General features: G+C 42.1%; 2 protein-coding genes across 3 annotated transcripts; both read right to left on the bottom strand.

Moving 5' to 3' along the window:
* Positions 1 to 51: 51 nt before the first annotated feature.
* On the bottom strand, positions 52 to 12,493 carry LOC148902271 (GRB2-associated-binding protein 1-like). Of its 2 annotated transcripts, none has more exons than XM_088990656.1 (12): positions 12,244 to 12,493; positions 7,670 to 7,798; positions 7,448 to 7,610; positions 7,190 to 7,331; positions 6,534 to 7,066; positions 4,946 to 5,028; positions 4,699 to 4,808; positions 4,379 to 4,623; positions 1,942 to 2,038; positions 1,611 to 1,740; positions 1,387 to 1,521; positions 52 to 1,272 (listed from the first exon to the last, which is right to left on the bottom strand). In XM_088990656.1, exons 1-12 carry the CDS (start codon positions 12,316 to 12,318, stop codon positions 1,081 to 1,083), a joined length of 2,034 nt encoding a protein of 677 aa, XP_088846782.1. In that variant the 5' UTR covers positions 12,319 to 12,493; the 3' UTR covers positions 52 to 1,080. The 2 variants fall into 2 exon arrangements, with proteins under 2 accessions (XP_088846782.1, XP_088846783.1); XM_088990657.1 differs by lacking the exon at positions 12,244 to 12,493 and adding an exon at positions 9,728 to 11,957.
* Positions 12,494 to 15,431: 2,938 nt separating this feature from the next.
* Positions 15,432 to 17,206, bottom strand: LOC148902270 (uncharacterized). The gene is made up of 2 exons (XM_089018184.1): positions 17,046 to 17,206; positions 15,432 to 16,816 (listed from the first exon to the last, which is right to left on the bottom strand). Exon 2 carries the CDS (start codon positions 16,814 to 16,816, stop codon positions 15,986 to 15,988), a length of 831 nt encoding a protein of 276 aa, XP_088874310.1. The 5' UTR covers positions 17,046 to 17,206; the 3' UTR covers positions 15,432 to 15,985.
* Between the last annotated feature and the right edge of the window lie 680 nt (positions 17,207 to 17,886).

The raw sequence follows: 17,886 nt of genomic DNA, 5'->3' as shown, positions 1-17,886 counted from the left end.
AAAAATGTAGTTATTGCTGAGCGTTGGGATTTTCAGTTACATCTTGACAAATGCGAACAACAGTCGTTTGTGATGTCACATGTTTTTATTCCAATACAAAGCAATAAATTAAACCAGATTCTGTCAATCATGCCAAGAAATGATGACAGATTAAAACAAAACAAACAAAATGCTAACAATCGTGGAATGGGAATGATCCATGCGTCCTGTGATTGATTGACTGGCGACCACGGATGGATTATTTCTTAAATCACAAAATCGCATATTTGATCATTTGGAGCAAAAACAGCTAAAAATCAATCTAGTTCAGGTGTCGGGAACCTATGGCTCGTGAGCCATATATGACTCTTTTGATGATTGCATCTGGCTCGCCGATAAAACTAAATACATATTCTTGCTTTTTCGCTGTTCATTTCCTGTTTGGCCGGCAGTTGGCGGAAAGCGCAATTTTGATTGGATGATACTGATCTATGGCCGTTGATGTAGAAACAGGTAAATGCCCCCTTTTAAATAAGCCTGACGAGTACAAAAAAATGACGTTGAATGGACGGAAGGATTCACCTTTGTGGAGAGAAAAAGTTCTGCCGTGATTCTAATTTGCAATGAACAATACCATGAGTGAAACAGTTGAATGTCAGCGGCACTTTGACAAGCCCCATGCTAGTGTTAGCATCAGTATACTTTTGTGAGGGGCAGCAGAAAGCAAGCGTGCAAGCTAATGAGCAGTGTGCAGGCTAGCTAGCAGTAGCTTCGCCTATGGAACCGGCAAGTTGACTTTTATCCCGATCATTTGGCTGGATTTTTTTACCAATTATGAGGAACGGAAAACTATTCATATTAATGGTGAGTATTATCACAAGTTATTTTAAATAATACATTCTGACATTTTGTTGGAAGCACGTGCGCGTTTGCATGCGTGTGTGTGTGCCTCTCACTGAAAAACATTTCTAAATATTTTACTTTTATTGCTCTCTCAGTCAAAAAGGTTCCCGACCCCTGATCTAGTTGATCTAAAGCGCTTCCTTTCAATCGTCAATTGGCTTCACATTGGTCTCTAGATCTTCAGATCAAAATAAATGCTCAGCTGTGTTCTTTGCACTTTTCCGTGGACATTCTCCCATCATGCCACGCCTCTCTGGTGCTCCTCAGGGCCTTGGTCCTCTTGGGGTCCACCACCACATAGTCCACGCGCACGCGTACGCCCCGGGCGCAGTCCTCCGCGCCCTCGGCTGGCTTGTCGCCTCTGCCGTCGATGTCATCCGGGCAACGTTTCTGCAGCGTCACGACACAAAATGTCTCACAAATGCTCAGATGGATATTCAAAAAAGTCAACATTATTGGAAAAGATTTTTTAGTTCAGCAAGAGGCAGCTCGGAGAACTTTTACCTGTCTGGTTGGTGTCGATCGCCCCGTGTGGAGGTCCAGGTCCAGGTACTCCACCTGTTTGTTGCCTCTGGCTCGCCGAGCCAAGGGGCTGCTGGCCCCGCCCTCGGAGGCCCGGTGAAGCATGAGTCTCAGTGACTGCACGCACGGAGGAAGGGGAAAAAAAAGAAATGAAAAAGAGGGAATTAATCCATCACAAGGAGGGGACGGAGGAAATCGTTATTTACGGGCTCTCCCGCGCTGAAGCTGAGACCAGTGGTCGTCATGGCGACGTAGCTGTCATCTGGATCATCCGAGTCGGAGGAAGGAGATGAACTGTGGGACGAGGTCGGCCTGGCTGAATGGCGACTGGGCGATCTGACACGCCCCGCAAAGACATGAATTAGAAGTAGCAAGGCACATTTGACGCCCCCAAGCAGATGGATGGCAAGATTGCTGTCACTCCTTATGCTGCCACAAGAGGGCGACCTCAATATGTTTTGGTTGAGATGCAGCAGCTATTTTGACTATAAATGTAGGCTTTGAGTGATGTTGGAAGCCCATCCTACAGATACATACTCTCTCGTGAAGGTTCGAGTGACGGGTGAGCGCACAGGGGGTGGGACTTCCTGCCATTCCTGCTGTACCGGAGGGAGATTCAAAGGAGCTGGTTTCCCTGGGAGACAAGACGACAAAACAATGGCTTTGAGATGCACTGACATGCACTTATTAAAGTTATTAGAGCAGAATTTTGAAATGCATTTAACAAAAGTAATTAATTAATTAGTTAATTGACTCATTCAATTAACTAATTGCAATAATGTGACCACTCCAGTACCAGGGTGTTTGTCATTTTCACTCAAATTGCACGACCCACAGAATATTGTGTTGTGATTTATTCATTTTTTTAAATGTATGTTACTTCCGTGTTGAGTGAACGCTGGCGTGTGTGGCTGCCACTGCTCACCTGCAGAAAAAATATCCTGTGAATGTAAAGTGTAAGAGTTTTGAAAGGCGCTTATAAATGAAATGTATTATTATTATGATTACAACATAAACATTCAATGCAGCATAAGAAACCTTAGACTCTATTCTTTCATCAGAAAAAAAAGTGATTTTCCTAAATTATATGGATCTGGATTAATCTGAGCCTGAAATGGGGGCGGCTGTAAAAAAGGCAAATGCTGCCCCCTCATAGGAGGGAAAAACATTGACACAGGTCTGACCAGTGCTTTATACACCCCCCACCTACCCCCTTGCATGAAAAATCAAAACATGAACAAATTCGGGAATGGTGCTCCACCTCACACTTTTCAATTCTTGAATAAATTCGGGAATGGCATTCAATGAGTTAATGAACTAGTTAATTAAATAATATAATGAAACAAATAAATCAAATAAACAAACAGATAAATAGATAATATTTTTCTTTTCCGTTCGGCTTTTCCCTTTAAGGGGTCGCCACAGCGAATCAGTGTCCTCCATCTTCAAAGGTTTGATTCCCATGTTTGTTTTGGCCAAGCTTTTACGTCGGATGTCCTTCCTGACACAACCTTCTGTATTTATCCGGGCTTGGGACCAGCACAATAAGACACTGTCTTATGTCCCCTTGTGGCTACAGAACAAGCAACTCTCTGAATATTTGATAAAATAGATAATAAACATCATCAATAAATAAACAAACAAACAAATAAATAAAACACAGCTCTTTACATTGCCTTGGAGCCGTACCCAGGCAAAAATAAATAAAGAGAAATCTACAAACATGCAAATGAAAGAATATGCAGCATACTTTTTTCAGTCACTTGTTCTGTAGCCACAAGGGGACATAAGCCAGTGTCTTATTGTGCTGGTCCCAAGCCCGGATAAATACAGAGGATTGTGTCAGGAAGGGCATCCGACGTAAAAGCTTGGCCAAAACAAACATGGGAATCAAATCTCTGAAAATGGAGGACACTGATTCGCTGTGGCGACCCCTTCAAAAGAAAAGCCGAAAGGAAAGAAGACTTCTGTCAGTCACTGAAAAAAAATGGAACACATCATATACAACTAGTACTTTGACGTTATCTGGTGACATTTTGGTGCTGAGCACTGATATGATCTTAGGTGAGTATGGCGGCTTAATTTAGATAAATCACACGTGTGTTTGTGTTTTGAACGACTGCAGCTGTCCTTTCCCACGTTAGAGGGCATAAAAAATACATGGAGTTAAACCCACAAATATTATGGATATAAACAATGTCTGAAACTCATGACAAAAAGTTAACGGACACCTGGGCAGACAACTTTGAAAAGTCGCCTGCCCGGCCATAAAGTTGCCTTCCCCATTTTTCACAACTTGAAACACAATAAGATGACTAATCGCAAAAAAAAACATTGTTGCAAAGTGTAAAGGATATTTTTTAATTAAGGAAGTACCTACAACAAATGCTCCCTTGCTTAATTTATGGTAAATATCCCTTACTGAAGATTTTGCTCCAGTTGTCGTCATGGTGCACAATGCCATATTTGCGTTAGATTGTCTGCTCAAAGCCGCGTGGACTCCTCTTTCTAAGCGGCTTTTAAAACTTTCAAGTACACTTTAGAGTCACGGTATAGTCCGAAGCACGAAACAGGCTTCTGATTGGCTGCCGTGCCGAGTATGCAAATTGCCAAACGAATTTGCATACTCGGCACGGTAGCCAATCAGAAGCCTGTTTCGTGCTTCGGACTATATCGTGACTTTCAAGTGTACTTGAACGTTTTGAAAGGCGCTTAGAAAGAAGAGTCCACGTGGTGTGTAGCGGTTTGATTGTAGCTTTTGCTTTATTGAATAAAACAAACGTTTGATTTGGAAAAAAAATCTATATATTTTTTTCTTGAAGAAGTTGGCGGCCACCCGGGCCGAGACGTTTTGAAAGTTGTACGCCCGACGTAAAGGTTGTACGCCCCGGGCCACCGGGCAGACGTTATTTCAAACACTGATATAAAAAATAATGCAGATTTCAGTGAAGTAGCGTGCATCTGCCATCCTCACCGCTACGCCTCGGCTTGAGATCGCGGTGGATGGGGGGCGGCAGGCCCCTGCACCACCCACTAGTGCGGTTCGGAGGGGTAGGGGGCGCGGCGGGCGTCGGGGGGCTTCTCCGGAAGCCCGTGTGAGCAGGTGGCGGCACCTGCCTCCCAAAACACGGCAGGTCTGCTGAGGCGAGCGGCCGAGCGGCGACGGGGGTCATAGGGACGTAGTTGACCTCTTGGCGATGAAGGCATTCCTCCGCCGGCCTGAAAGAATGAAAATAGGATGGCGAGGGTGACGAAGATACAATCTCAAAACTCACGCTTATAGACGAAACGAACCGTGCAGTGAGCGGCGGCTCAGTGGTGGCGGCGGCCATGGCGACGTAATTTTGGTCCACGCCGTCATCTTCGGAGCAAACGCTGCCCAGCGGTACCATGCCTTTATTAAACTGACAGTGCAAGGCAACCTGTCAAGGTCCAGCTCAAACACATCGCACCTCCCAAACATTTAAAGGAGGGTGAGATTAATTAATTAAGACCACATCAGGGACTGTGGGTGATCATTTTTCTCGGTAGAATAACTTACAAAGTAGCTGTTGAAGCTGTCGCTGAAGTCAAAAATGCTTGCCCGGTCAGACAGAGAGCGAGCGGCGCAGAGCGACCCGCAACCTGAATACACAAACAAACACAACAATAGGAAAAACATCAAGAGGCACCGAATGTGGGGAATATAGCATTATTTTTTCTTTTTTTTGCCATACTCGTTCTCTGCCATAGATCAGAATCAGAAAGCCATGAATAGTCCCACAGTGGGGAAATTTGATGTAGTGGATGTCAAAGAGCCACTTTTTTACTGGCCTTGCAGTGATTGAGTTCATGCTCTTGAACTCATTTACACCGAGCGTGTCCGTATGAGCACAGATGAATTCATTTTCAAATGCATTAATGTTGTTTCTTGCCACGTTAATTATTGTTAATGACATATATGTATCCATGTATTATGTATTGGATTGGATTGGATTTGGATTGGATTTGCCTTTATTAGTCTCACAGTGGAGAAATTTACATTTCACAGCAGCAAAGTGATGAAAGGAATGAAAGTAGAAAAAAGAAATACATGAACTGCTGGAAAGGCAGCCAGGTATTATTGTTACTTATATACTCCGCTTGAACCTATTTGATACTCTGTTTTGATTTTATTTTGATTTTGTAAAAATGAATGTCTTCATATCAACACGCTTGGCATAAATGGGTTAAATAAAACAAATAAATAAACAAACAAATAAATAAATACAAACATATAAATACATAAATTCATATGTATACAGATAAATAAATAAAAACAAATAAATAAATAAATCCATTCGTATACAAATAACTAATAAATACATAAATACATATACAGATAAATAAATAAACAGACAGGTAAAGAAAGAGGAAAAAAAGAAGAAAGAGAACAAAAGAAAGAAAAAAAAGAAAGAAGGCACGGTAATTGAAAAAAAAGTCACTGTCTACAAGAAAAGAATCTGTTGAAAATTAAAAACAGAGAGAAAAATAGAATGAACGCAAGGAAGAAAAAAAGTAAAAAAAGAAAGAGAGAAAGAATGAAAGAAACAAAGAAACAAAGCAAGAGAACAAAAAAGCAAGAAAACAAGAAAGAAAGAAAGCAAGAATGAAAGTAAGAAAGCAAGAAAGTGTCACGGTTTGCAAGGTGCATGATGATGGCGGTTGTGGATCCTAATAAGCAGACAGGAGAGAACAGCCGGTTGTATTTGAGAAATGGTATGAAAATAAAGTCAGCAGGAACTAAATCTAAAACATCAAAACCACCTGAACAGAAAACAAGAAAGATATCAAGAAAGCAAGAAAGCAAGAAAGCAAGAAGGAAGCAGAAAGAAAAAAGAAAGAAAGAAAGAAAGAAAGAAAGAAAGAAAGAAAGAAAGAAAGAAAGAAAGAAAGAAAGAAAGAAAGAAAGAAAGAAAGAAAGAAAGAAAGAAAGAAAGAAAGAAAGAAAGAAAGAAAGAAAGAAGTGAGAGAACGGGCTTTTGGTGTGATTATTTTATCCACTGTAGTATTGGTGAGTTGGATGCATGGCCAAATTCAAAACTCAAGCGACAGCTTCACACAAAGACAAAAACAGACCTCCAAAAAAAACAACGTTTAGGGCACCTCACCTGGGAGTGACTTGCCCCCCGCGGGACTTTCTCCTTGTGCTGCGATGGCGACGGGCTTTGGCGGGCGCGGCGGGGGCTGAGCTGGTGTGGAGGCGCATCGCTCTGCCTGGCTGAGGGGTACCGCGCAAGGGGTGGAGGAGGGGCGCAGAGCGGGGGCCGGCTGAGGTCCGGATGCCGTGCGGGGCACTTGGTAGCCACCTGTGGGGGCGTCGTCATCGATGCGCACGGCCTCGGGACGCAGGTGCAAATCCAAAGAGTGCTTCCTGGGGTGAGGGGAGGGGTGACAGCGAGGCTTGCCACCTCCTTTGTGAAGGTCAGGAGTCACGCCCGAGTCCAGAGATTGGCTGAGGGCGCTCGTCAGCGGGGCGGCCGTCCACGGCGCCGTCCGGGAACTGGAGGAAGGAGGGGGGAGGCTGATGGGAAGAGTAGAAGGCGAGGACGAAGAAGATGAGGAGGTGGAAGTGGGAGGGGGAGGGAGGTGGAGCTGGTCACCGTTGTCGCTTTCCATGGATGGGGAGGAACCTTTGGGGGGTCTGCGGTGGGAAAAGTCAACACTCGGCGGTCATCGTCAAAGACGGGTGTGTGTGGGCTGAGGGGGGTGACTATCGCCATGGTAACGCCGTAACATGGAAAGTGCACCTTCCAATTCTTTTTACCTGACCCGAGTCTGGCATTGCGCCAGCCACAGGTAGTCCTCCTGCCCATGACCACTATCAGCCTCTGGGGGGCGCAATGTCGCTAGGTCGCGAGGGGTCGGGGCAGATGCCGTTCCCACGGAAACGAGAGAGCTGTCAGGAACTGCAAATGCAAAGTAGAAAAAAAATATGAATGAATGAAGTTGAAAGCGTTTAGCCATGTTTATTTTGGAAGAGCGATTTTAACGAAATGGACTTCCTCAAACGTGTCTCACTGACCTTCGGTAGGATTAAAGCCACACAGCAGGCAGATGGCCGCCACCCAGCGGTTCATGTCGTCCTCGGACTCGGCCACGAGGTACCACGTCCTCTCCTCCGTCTTCAGGTCGAACACGAAGCTCTTCTCCAATTCCTTCTTTGTGAACGACAGCCCGGCGTCCACCTGCAGGAGGAGACCTCAACTATCTCGCCCGTTTGCCGTGGGCGCTGCGTGTTGCGTACCTGCTCACACGAGTTCAAGTTGATGGTTCTGATAGGCCGCCTGGAATGCGGGTTTTTGTAATACTGCAGAACGTCCGGCTCGCCGCTCAGCCGCCTGCTGCGAAGCACGAACCAGCGCCTCTTCCACGCCTCCAGGAGAACATGGCAACAAATTATTGTTTGGGGGAACTTTGCTGCACTTCAAACGCACACACACGCACACACACACGCGCGCGCATGCACACGCCCGCACACACGCGGACAAACGTGTGATAGGCTTTGTTAGCAGGGAACTAGTGGACTTTCACTCGCAAAAGTGAAACACTGTTGAGTTGAAATATCCCATACTTGAAGCTTTTCTTTGTTTTCACGGTCAGTTGCCTTTCTTTTATAGAGCTAGCCCTTATTTTGAAAACTGCATTTTAATACGTTTCAATCACAAAGGGTGGTAAAGGTATCTTACAAATGTTGCTAATGCTGTGTCTCCATATTGTGCAGTGACGTGCAGTCAGGGGAGGCAGGTGAGGCCGTGCCTCACCTGTCATCATGGAAATATCAATGAAGAATAAATTAAACAGTTATATTTATTGAGTATTTTGTACTTTAAAGTTCTTTTCCATTTAACTTCACCATGTTTGGTTTTTTTTCAAAATCGCTGGATTTTGACATTTACCATTCAAATCCTAAGTGGAGACGAGCGGTGAGGCAGCAGACGGCTGAGCCTCACCATGGATTGCACAATGACTATGCGAGCTGTGTTGGCTTTCTCTGGAGTGAGACCGCATTGCTGTCCCTCCGCATATCGCTATAAAAGTGTTCAAACACTTTTAGTATATGAACTAAATTTTTACAGTTTATCTGGTGTATATAATGTAAAGTTATTTTACATTATAAACACTGTACGTACTACAGTTTTTATTTTAGTTTATTTTCATCCAAACTAATGCATAGGTGAGGCACACAGTTCTCCTGCCTCCTGCCTCATGAAAGCAAGTTAAGTGCAACCATCCAGACATTTTTTCGTGTTGCTTGGCCTTATTTTCAGAATGGAGGATTACATATCTAAATTGAAAGAAATACAGAGACTTTTAAAACGGGGGAAAGATAAGGAAGGCTTCTACAAAGAAGGTAAAGAGGCCTTTCTTCAGAAGAAGCAGCGTATGGACTTCATTTATAAGTAAAGGTAACATGATAATAACAGTCTTTTAATTCGTTTTTTCTATGCTACAGTTTATATAGAGAATGCTGACATGAAATTTTAAACAAAACATGCTAACTGTTGCCAATCAAATGGTGAATAAGCTACTCTGTAGAGTTCATATGTTTGTAAATCTGACTGTGATGACGTCAGTGCCTCACCAGCCATGAACCTCACCGCACGTCACTGATATTGTGGATTTTTACCATTACGGGTCCGAACCCCTAGGGTTCGATGAGTCGGTCTCATGGGTTCGACGCAGGTTCTGTCATTGAGGGTAAGACATTTAACGCTGATGTGGCTGCCGCTGCTCACCCACAGAAAAACTTATCCTGTGACTGTAAAGTGACCTTGAGAGGTTTCAAAGGAGCTTATAAATGAAATGTATTATTATTATTATTATTATTATTATTATTATTATTATTATATTATTATTATTATTATTATTATTATTATTAAGACACATGTTAATTTTTATGACACGCCAACTTGGCCGTCATTGGCTGCGGATGATCACATGACATTTTTCTCAGTCGCGTGTGATTGTCGTGAAAGTAAGTGTCGCAATAAATAAAGCAAAATTAAAGCAAATTACAAAAAACACTCATGTCATGTGTTGTATTTTATGTTTTTAACCATTTTTATTTTAATTAATTTAATTTTACAATGAGGCCTTGCCTTTGTAAAAAAAAACAGATTTATTTTTCACTAATTTTGAAGGGTTTGGTGAATGTGTATATTAAGTGGTTGGGTTGGGTGCCTCTGAAAAGATGAAGAACCACTGCTCTTTTTTTGTCCATGATAAGAGCACAACACTTCAAGCTAACCTGCTGAAAACAGACAGGGAGAGGAAGTATAGTCAAACAGGAAGTGGAGTGTACCTGAAAAGAAGCCGTGTTTTGAGAGTCACTAAACACTTTCTCAAATCCTCTTTCCTCTTCCTTTGCTTTTCATTCTCGACCCCCACCTCCTTTCGACAGGAAGTGGACACAATGGACCCAAAAGAGCACTTCCTTCCCGGCTGCTATCCAAACCAAAAACCAAAAGCCCAAACTTTAACAACCGCTTCCCGCCTTCCACTTTGCTTATTTAGACCTCTGTTCTTCCCCATCCTGTCACATCTCCCTTGCGCGGCCGCGTGACATCCCGGTTCCATCCATGCGCTCATTTCGGAACCATCCGACCAGGGAGGTCTTCCACATATTCAAGCGCGCGCGAGCGAGCATGCGTGCGTTTCTTTCCATTCTCTTTGGAAACAAGTCCTTCCATCGCTTTCAAGAAGGCGCAGCTGAGAGCGATTAGAAGGGATTACATAACATGCGCACAGAGGGAGCGTGTGATGAAGTTTGCCGCTCGAACTTTAGCCCAAATCTTCGCATGAGCACACGCTTTGGCTGCCGCAGTCACAAGGCTCTTGTCGTGTTGACAACGGGCACCCACCGCCATCAAAAACACGCAGAGCTACAAAAGTTTTTTTTCAGCCAACAATATCCAAGTCACCGTCCACTTGTCCTATTTTGGGTCATGGATAAACTAAATCCTCTCCCAGCTAGTTTGGGCAGTCAGTGGGGGACACCCTGAACTGGTTGCTGGGCAATTGGAGGCCACACATGGATAAACAACCATTAACACCTGATGTACGGCTTTGAATAACAGTGACCAGCTAATTTCATGTTCTCCAAATTATTGGGCTTACAGATAAATAACCAAACAAATAAAAAATAAACAAATAAATAAATAAATAAATACACAAATAAAAATAAGTAAAATGAATCAATAAGCTAATAAAAACTAAACAAACAAACAAATAGAAATATACTGTATATAAATAATAAACAAACATATAACTAAATAAATAAATATATAAAAACATAAATGATTATATGAATACAGTGGGACCTCGGCTTACGGACTTAATTGGTGCCCAGACAGAGTGTGTAAGTGTGTATCCCAAAAATTAATTTCGCATGGGAAACCATTAAAATGAGAATAATCCGTTCCCAGGTCCCCATAAAACATAATTTTCTACTTTCTAATTTTCTAAGCCTTAAAACTACACAAAATATACCTTATTTTGTGTATAATAAATGTGCTATAGTATTATGATTAAATAAATAAACTGTACTATACAATAAAGTCATTTTATTTACCTTTGTGATGGTCGTTGATGGCTTGATGGAAAGGAGTGTCCGTTTTCCTCATCATTAAACACTTGATGAGGAACATAGGCTTCTTTCACCATCTTGAGGAATGCTAGCTTTTTGCATCAAGTGTACAGATGACTGGTGCGGGTTATTTGTGGAGCCTGATTGATGGGATATTTTAACCTTCCAATCTACACTCTGCTTTTGAACTATCAAAGTTGAAATGGGTCCAAATTTCACTGTTTTCGATCCGTTTTCTCACTATTTTACTTTTGGGTTTTTTTGTTTCAAGCTCTGTCATCTCCCTTTCGTGTGTGTGTTTTCTCTCTCTCTCTCTGTGGCTGCCTGTCTCTTTAATGTTTACCCCCCACCCCCTCCCACTGCTGGGTCCTTGACCAATCACGTGGCTTTAACCGAAGACGCCATTTTGTTTTTTGGAGAACGGCCTCACTCTCTCTCTGTCTGTAACCCCATCCCCCACTGCTGCGTTCTTGACCAATCACGTGGCTTTAACCGAAGACTGGGGCCGGGGAATAGAGGACAAAAACAGTGGCCACCATTTTCTTGTTAGGAGGACGGGCTCGTTTGCGAACGACACATCACTCATTGTGGGAGCGCTGTGTGTATCCCAAAAAATAGTTCATATGCCAAGGTAAAATTTTCATAAATGTAACGTTTGTAAACCGAAAAGTTCGTAAGCCAGGGGGTTCGTAAACCGAGGTTTCACTGTACATGAATATATTAATATAAATAAATAAATTAATACATACATAAATAAATACATAGATACATAAATAAATTTCAAAAGCAAATGTGAAACGCAACCATGATTAAAAATAGCATCTCTGCAAAAAAAAAAACATCTAATTGCAATATTAAAATGAATAAAAACAAAACCAAAACAGAGATCTATAAAAAAGTTACTTGTGGTCACAACAAGGATGGAGATTAACACGACTCACTGGACAGGTATGCTGGATATGTGGTGGGTGTGTGTGTGTGTGTGGGGGGGGGGGGGGGGGGGGGGGGGGGGCGTGTGTGTGTGTGTGTGTGTGTGTGTGTGTGTGTGTGTGTGTGTGTGTGTGTGTGTGTGTGTGTGTGTGTGTGCGTGTGTGTGTGAGAGAGTATAGATAAAGTTCTTTCCTATCATATTGCCGTGATAAGGTGAATTAAGTTTTGAGACTTAAGTAAAAGGGGATGTTTTTGATCAGAGTATAAGGGGGCAAAAGTCCATTGTAGCCACTGGTACTCACATAACGGCGAAGTTTCTTCTCTGGCGGTGATTTCCGGAGCCAACCATCGCAAACGACCTCGGTGGCTCCACTCATCCTGGGCGTCGGACGTATCCTCCTTTTCCGGGTGTCAATTAGGTGTCGCTCGAGTTGCTCCTCATCAGTCAATCTGATGGACCCTCGGCGAGGGGGCTGCTCTGGAGTCCACTGGCGAGCATGGGAGTCCCACCTCCTTCACTTGAGGCCTTCTTCTTCCCTCCCCTGGCTCCTCCTCCAGCCCAGACAACAGGCACATTCCTGCCCAAGTCTCCTCCCATTCTTCCCGCATGTCTCCCCCCCTTCTCCCTGGAACAGCAAGACATGCTCTTTTGAGATGCCCTCACAAGGACATGCATAAAAAAACCGATTTGAACCCCACTGACCTTTGGCTGGCTGAAATGGAAATTCAATTTTAAAGGATTCCTCTCTCCGCGCGCAGTTGTAAATGATGACCTGCGGTGCTGCTCGGTCGTAAGACTGCATACGTAGCGCATTTCATAGATTTGCACTCACTGTAAATCCCTCCATTTTCTTCCACTTATCCTGGGTCAGGTTGCTGACCTCACTTCAAAAACATCTTCTAATTCTTGTGGGGATTCTTAGATGTTCCTTGGCCAGCCATGAGAAAAATCAGAGAAGAAAAACTTATTCTTCTTGTCCTGGGAGCCATCCTAAAAAGATCTAATAACCACTTCTTTGAGCTACCATGATGTGGGAAAACAGTAACAGCGCCTCCAACTCCATAGCAGCCCTAAGCTCGGCATCCCTGTGAAGGAAAACAAATTTCACCCGATTTCACCTGCAATCTTTATTTAGCGAACACGACCGTCTCTTTTTCGGCTCAGGTCAGGCTTCACCTTCCACAGATCATAAGATTGGACGCAGCAAATCCGCCAGTCCATTTCCCGTTTCACTTATGTAGAAAACCCCCAAATACTTGAACCCCTTGGTCCAGGATCTCATTCCAAACAAAGAGATGGCAGGCCACTCGTTTTCCCTCGGAGGATGATGACGTGAGATTTAGTGGTGTTGATACAGCTTCAAACTAAGCCACAATTCACTTTGGCAAAAGGTGACAATGGCGGCTTAATAAGACTGACAGAGCACTGGTAAGCTCAACGATTTTCTTTATTTATGTATTTATTTATTTATTCATGTATTTATTTAATGGTGTATTATTTTATTGTATTTTAGTGTATTTTGTTTGAATTTATTTATTTACTTATTTATCTGTTGGATGAATTATTTTTGATGATATTTTGTTGTATTTTATATTTTGTTTGAATGTATTTATTTATTTATTCATTCATTCATTTATTTATTTATCTGTTGGATGAATTATTTTTGATGATATTTTGTTGTATTTTATATTTTGTTTGAATGTATTTATTTATTTATTTATTTATTTATTCATTCATTCATTCATTCATTCATTTATTTATTTATCTGTTGGATGAATTATTCTTGATGATATTTCGTTGTATTTTATATTTTGTTTTAATATTTATTCAGTCCACAGAAGCAATTTGAAAGTGGATGGGGTGGGTGAAAGGATAGAAAAAACAAGATATGCTAAGCATAGTAAAATAAAAATGTCAACTGTATACTGTAAATGTGCAAAAACAGTTTCATAAAAAAACTGTACATAGTGCAAGTATCAAGAAAGCAGTGACGTGCGGTGAGGTTCATGGCTGGTGAGGCACTGACGTCATCACAGTCAGGTTTACAAACATATGAACTCCACAGAGTAGCTTATTCACCATTTGATTGGCAACAGTTAACGTGTTTTGTTTAAAATGTCATGTCAGCCTTCTTTATATACTGTATAGAAACTATAGCATAGAAAAAAGAATTAAAAAACGTTATTATCGTGTTACCTTTACTTATAAATGAAGTCCAAGTCTCTCTGTCTCAATGAAGATCACTGCCAGTGAAGAAAGTCGTCCTTGATCAGTCCTGTTCCGACTGTATGTTTTCAGTCTTTTGCTGAGAAATGATCGCTCCACTGATACTGCAGTAGCTGGAACAGTGAGCACGAGCTGGAGCAACTTTGTCGCTTCAGGAATAGTTTCAATGAGATCCTTCTTGGCCAAAAAGCTGAGAAGCTGTGCAGGAGATTTACATTAATCCCTCACCGTTTGTGAGCTATACAGTCCGGTGTTGGTCATCCTTTAATTATTATCTCCTGCTTCGATTGAAAGTCCAGTTTAGAAAATTCTTTCAATTTAGATATGTAATCCACCATTCTGAAAATAAGGCCAAGCAACACGAAAAAATGACTGGATGGTTGCACTTAACTGGCTAACTGTTTACTGTAGCTTGCTGTCACTAATTCTATTATTCTGCAGCCGAGGAGTCGCAAGAAGAATCTGTAATCACCAGCGCCCCCTGTCATGAGGGAGGAGAACTGCGTGCCTCACCTATCCACACAGTTTTGATCAAAATAAAATAAACAGTGTAGTACCGTGTTTATAATGATCAGTGACTGTACATTATATACACCAGCTAAACTGTAGAAATTTAGTTCATATACTAAAAGCCTTTGAACTCTTTAATAGCGATATGCAGAGGGACAGCAATGCGGTCTCACTGCAGAGCAAGCCAGCACAGTTCGCATAGTCATTGCGCAATCCATGGTGAGGCTCAGCCGGCTGGTGCCTCACCGCTCTTCTCTACTTAGTGTTTGAACGGTAAATGTGAAAATTCAGCGATTTTGAAAAAAAATCCAAAAATGGTGAAGTTAAATGGACAAGAACTTTAAAGTACAAATCACTAAATAAATATAACTGTTTAATTTATTTTGTCATTTGATATTTCCATGATGACAGGTGAGGCACAGCCTCACCTGCCTCCCCTGACTGCACGTCACTGCAAGAAAGGCATATTGATATATGTAGCTGTATTGCATCAATCTTCACCCAAAATGTCACTCAGTCATGCAAAAGCATCTCTGCAATGGACTTTTATTTATTTATGTCACGGTTTGCAAGGTGGTGATGGCGGATGTGGATCCCAAAAAGCAGGCTGGAGAGAGCAGCAGGTTGTATTTGAGAAATTTTATTAAAATAAAGTCAACAGGAACAAAATGTAAAATGTTAAAATCATCTGAACAGAAAAATACAAAGTATCAAAAGAAAAACCAAGACTAAAAGTCTGCCAAGATGAAACAAACACATGCACAGCATACAACGCATACACAATGCCCACAACATAAAACAATGACCCGACAGCGAATGGTCATGCCGGGAGCCCAATGACCAGCACCTGTGCAGGTGCAGGCGGGGCCGACAGCGCCACCCGTTGGTCGCCAACTAGATCATGACAATTTACGGATGGGTGACAACACAACTGTCTAGTCAGGTGTGCATGGCGCATTTGCGTAAGCACACCTGTAAATTTGACTTCTGCCCCACATTTGGACGATTGACAGAAAATCAGATAATGGAGGGGTAAGGAAGAATCCATTAAACTCTCAAGCTTGATAATTTGAAACCCCCCACCTTTTTTTAGGTCATCACCAGTTTTCAAAGAACTTACAATGCTTTCACGGATTTCACATTAGAAAAGTACACATTTGAAAGGAAACAACGATGGTTTTTATTCCAAAGGTAGACTCCACACTTGTTTCTTTTAATGCATTTACATTAAAAAAAACTTCTAAATTGAAAATTTAAGCGTGAACTAAATAAAATCACTGGATGGTGACTGCTTGAGTTCACCACACTCACCGAGTGCTCCAGTGCAAGTACGCCGACGCCCATCTTTTATACAAAAAGAGAATGGGCAACACTAAAGCGCCCGGCGCCCAAATCACGAGTTCCAGCGCCTGAAAAAAACAATAAATTTGATTAAACGGCACAATCATGGCGTATACTGACGTGAGCATACTCCACAGGTATCTCATCAGCAACACCGCCAGGATGATCAAGATGCTTTTGAAGGCCCTCCGCTTGTTCGCCTCCATACGGCAGCCAGTCTGAGAGCCCGGCCGTTTTCCAATTAAAGCCCAGAGAACCGAAAGACTACAGAAGGCCATGACGATTAGGATAAGACCCAGGCAGGTGATTGCCATAATGGGAGAAAACTGCCTTGCTGTTAGAAATGTGCTCAAGGTGCTAATCAGCCAAACGCCGGCGACGACGCCCCAACGGAATTTCAGGACCCGCCCCCGCCTCAGGCCCATGTAGGTGATTGGATGGACCACGGCCAGATAGCGATCCAAGCAGGTCAGCAAGTGAAACATCACCTCGGCGTACCACGTGAAAAAAAAGATGTAAAAGGCCTCCATGATGAATCGGTATTGGTTGGTTAAGATGCCGTAAATACGCAGGACGGAGGCCAGCATTCCGATCACCTCCACGGCCGCCATCTGGAAGGTGAACATGTCGGAATGGCTGACGGTGACGCGACGGCGCCACTTTTGACGGCAACCGATGTACAGGACGTTGAGGAAGATGGGAATCGTAAGCAGGTTGAAGATGTTGAAGCACATGAAAAAGATACGCAAGTTTCCAGATTGGAAACACTTGGGGAATTCAGTCGAGTTGTTAGACATCTGCAAGGGGACAGACGCAACAGTTCATATTAGACAGGAATCAGGGGTGAGGGGGGTGAGCATGTTAGCAAGCGGGTGTGGCACGTGAAGATGAAAGAAGAAAGCAGTGTGGCTTTGATCTGGCTTGCTTGTATTCCTTGTAAATAAATAAATAGATATTGTAAATAATAAATAAACCAATACAGTAAAATAAAATAAAAAGTTAAAGAAAAAATGAAATGTCACTCACTTTATCACGAGCACGTCCAAAGTCCAAACGTTTCGTATGCGACTTGTGAGACGAGTGACGTCCCCGCTGGAGCCGTTTTGCATGTTGGCAGTCATCAAGTATTCACTGTACAAACAGTAACTTGACCCACAATCGCCGATTCTCAGCTCCGGCACGCTCCAGGAAGCGAGTGGACGCAATTCGCTTTCCGTTTTGTGTCGGTGAAGCAACACAAGGGTGCAAAAGACCTCAGCTTTTGATGGCCGGGGATGAAATGTTGGGAAACATTTTGGGAGGGGCCTCACAACCTATTCTTTTGCTTTGTGTGGCCCACCAAAATTTGAGTTCAATGACATCGCATGTGTCATGACAGTGCACCAATACGCCAGCAGAGGGCGACAAATATTATTTATTTATTTATGTGTGTGTTGTCATAGTTATTTGTTTCTCAAATTATTTGTATTTGTTATTTATTTGTGTGTTCGCTTGGTTATTTATTTGTCTATTTATTTATGTATTTATTTATTTATGTGTTTATTTGTTTGTTTATTTTTTATGTATCTAGTTATTTATGTGCCTAATTATTTTCATTTATTTATTAGTCTGTTTAATTATTTATCCATCCATTAATTTGTTTATGTATTCCCCATTTATTTATTTATTTATTTATTTATTTATTTATTTATTTATTTATTCATGTGTTAGCTTTGTTATTTATTGATGTAATTATTTTATTTATTTGTTTGTTTATATTTTATGTATCTAGTTATTTATGTGTAATTATTTTCATTTATTTATTCATCTGTTTAATTATTTATCTATATATTAATATGTTTATGTATTCCCCATTTATTTATTTATT

The sequence above is a fragment of the Hippocampus bargibanti genome, linkage group LG02, assembly GCF_051943395.1.
Source record: "Hippocampus bargibanti isolate YZ-2025 linkage group LG02, ASM5194339v1, whole genome shotgun sequence".
Taxonomy (NCBI): Eukaryota; Metazoa; Chordata; class Actinopteri; order Syngnathiformes; family Syngnathidae; genus Hippocampus; species Hippocampus bargibanti.
The sequence above is the reverse complement of the archived record's forward strand: the minus strand, read 5'-3'. Positions and strand labels throughout refer to the sequence as shown.

Bases quoted from the DNA above. Each gene is read 5' to 3' on its own strand.
- LOC148902271 (XM_088990656.1), bottom strand. From the start codon at position 12,318: ATGAGTGGAGCCACCGAGGTCGTTTGCGATGGTTGGCTCCGGAAATCA. The intron at 7,611-7,669 runs GTACGCAACACG...CTCCTCCTGCAG, and splicing joins ACTTGAACTCGTGTGAGCAG to GTGGACGCCGGGCTGTCGTT. The intron at 4,809-4,945 runs GTAAGTTATTCT...TTGCACTGTCAG, and splicing joins ACAGCTTCAACAGCTACTTT to TTTAATAAAGGCATGGTACC.
- LOC148902270 (XM_089018184.1), bottom strand. From the start codon at position 16,816: ATGTCTAACAACTCGACTGAATTCCCCAAGTGTTTCCAATCTGGAAAC.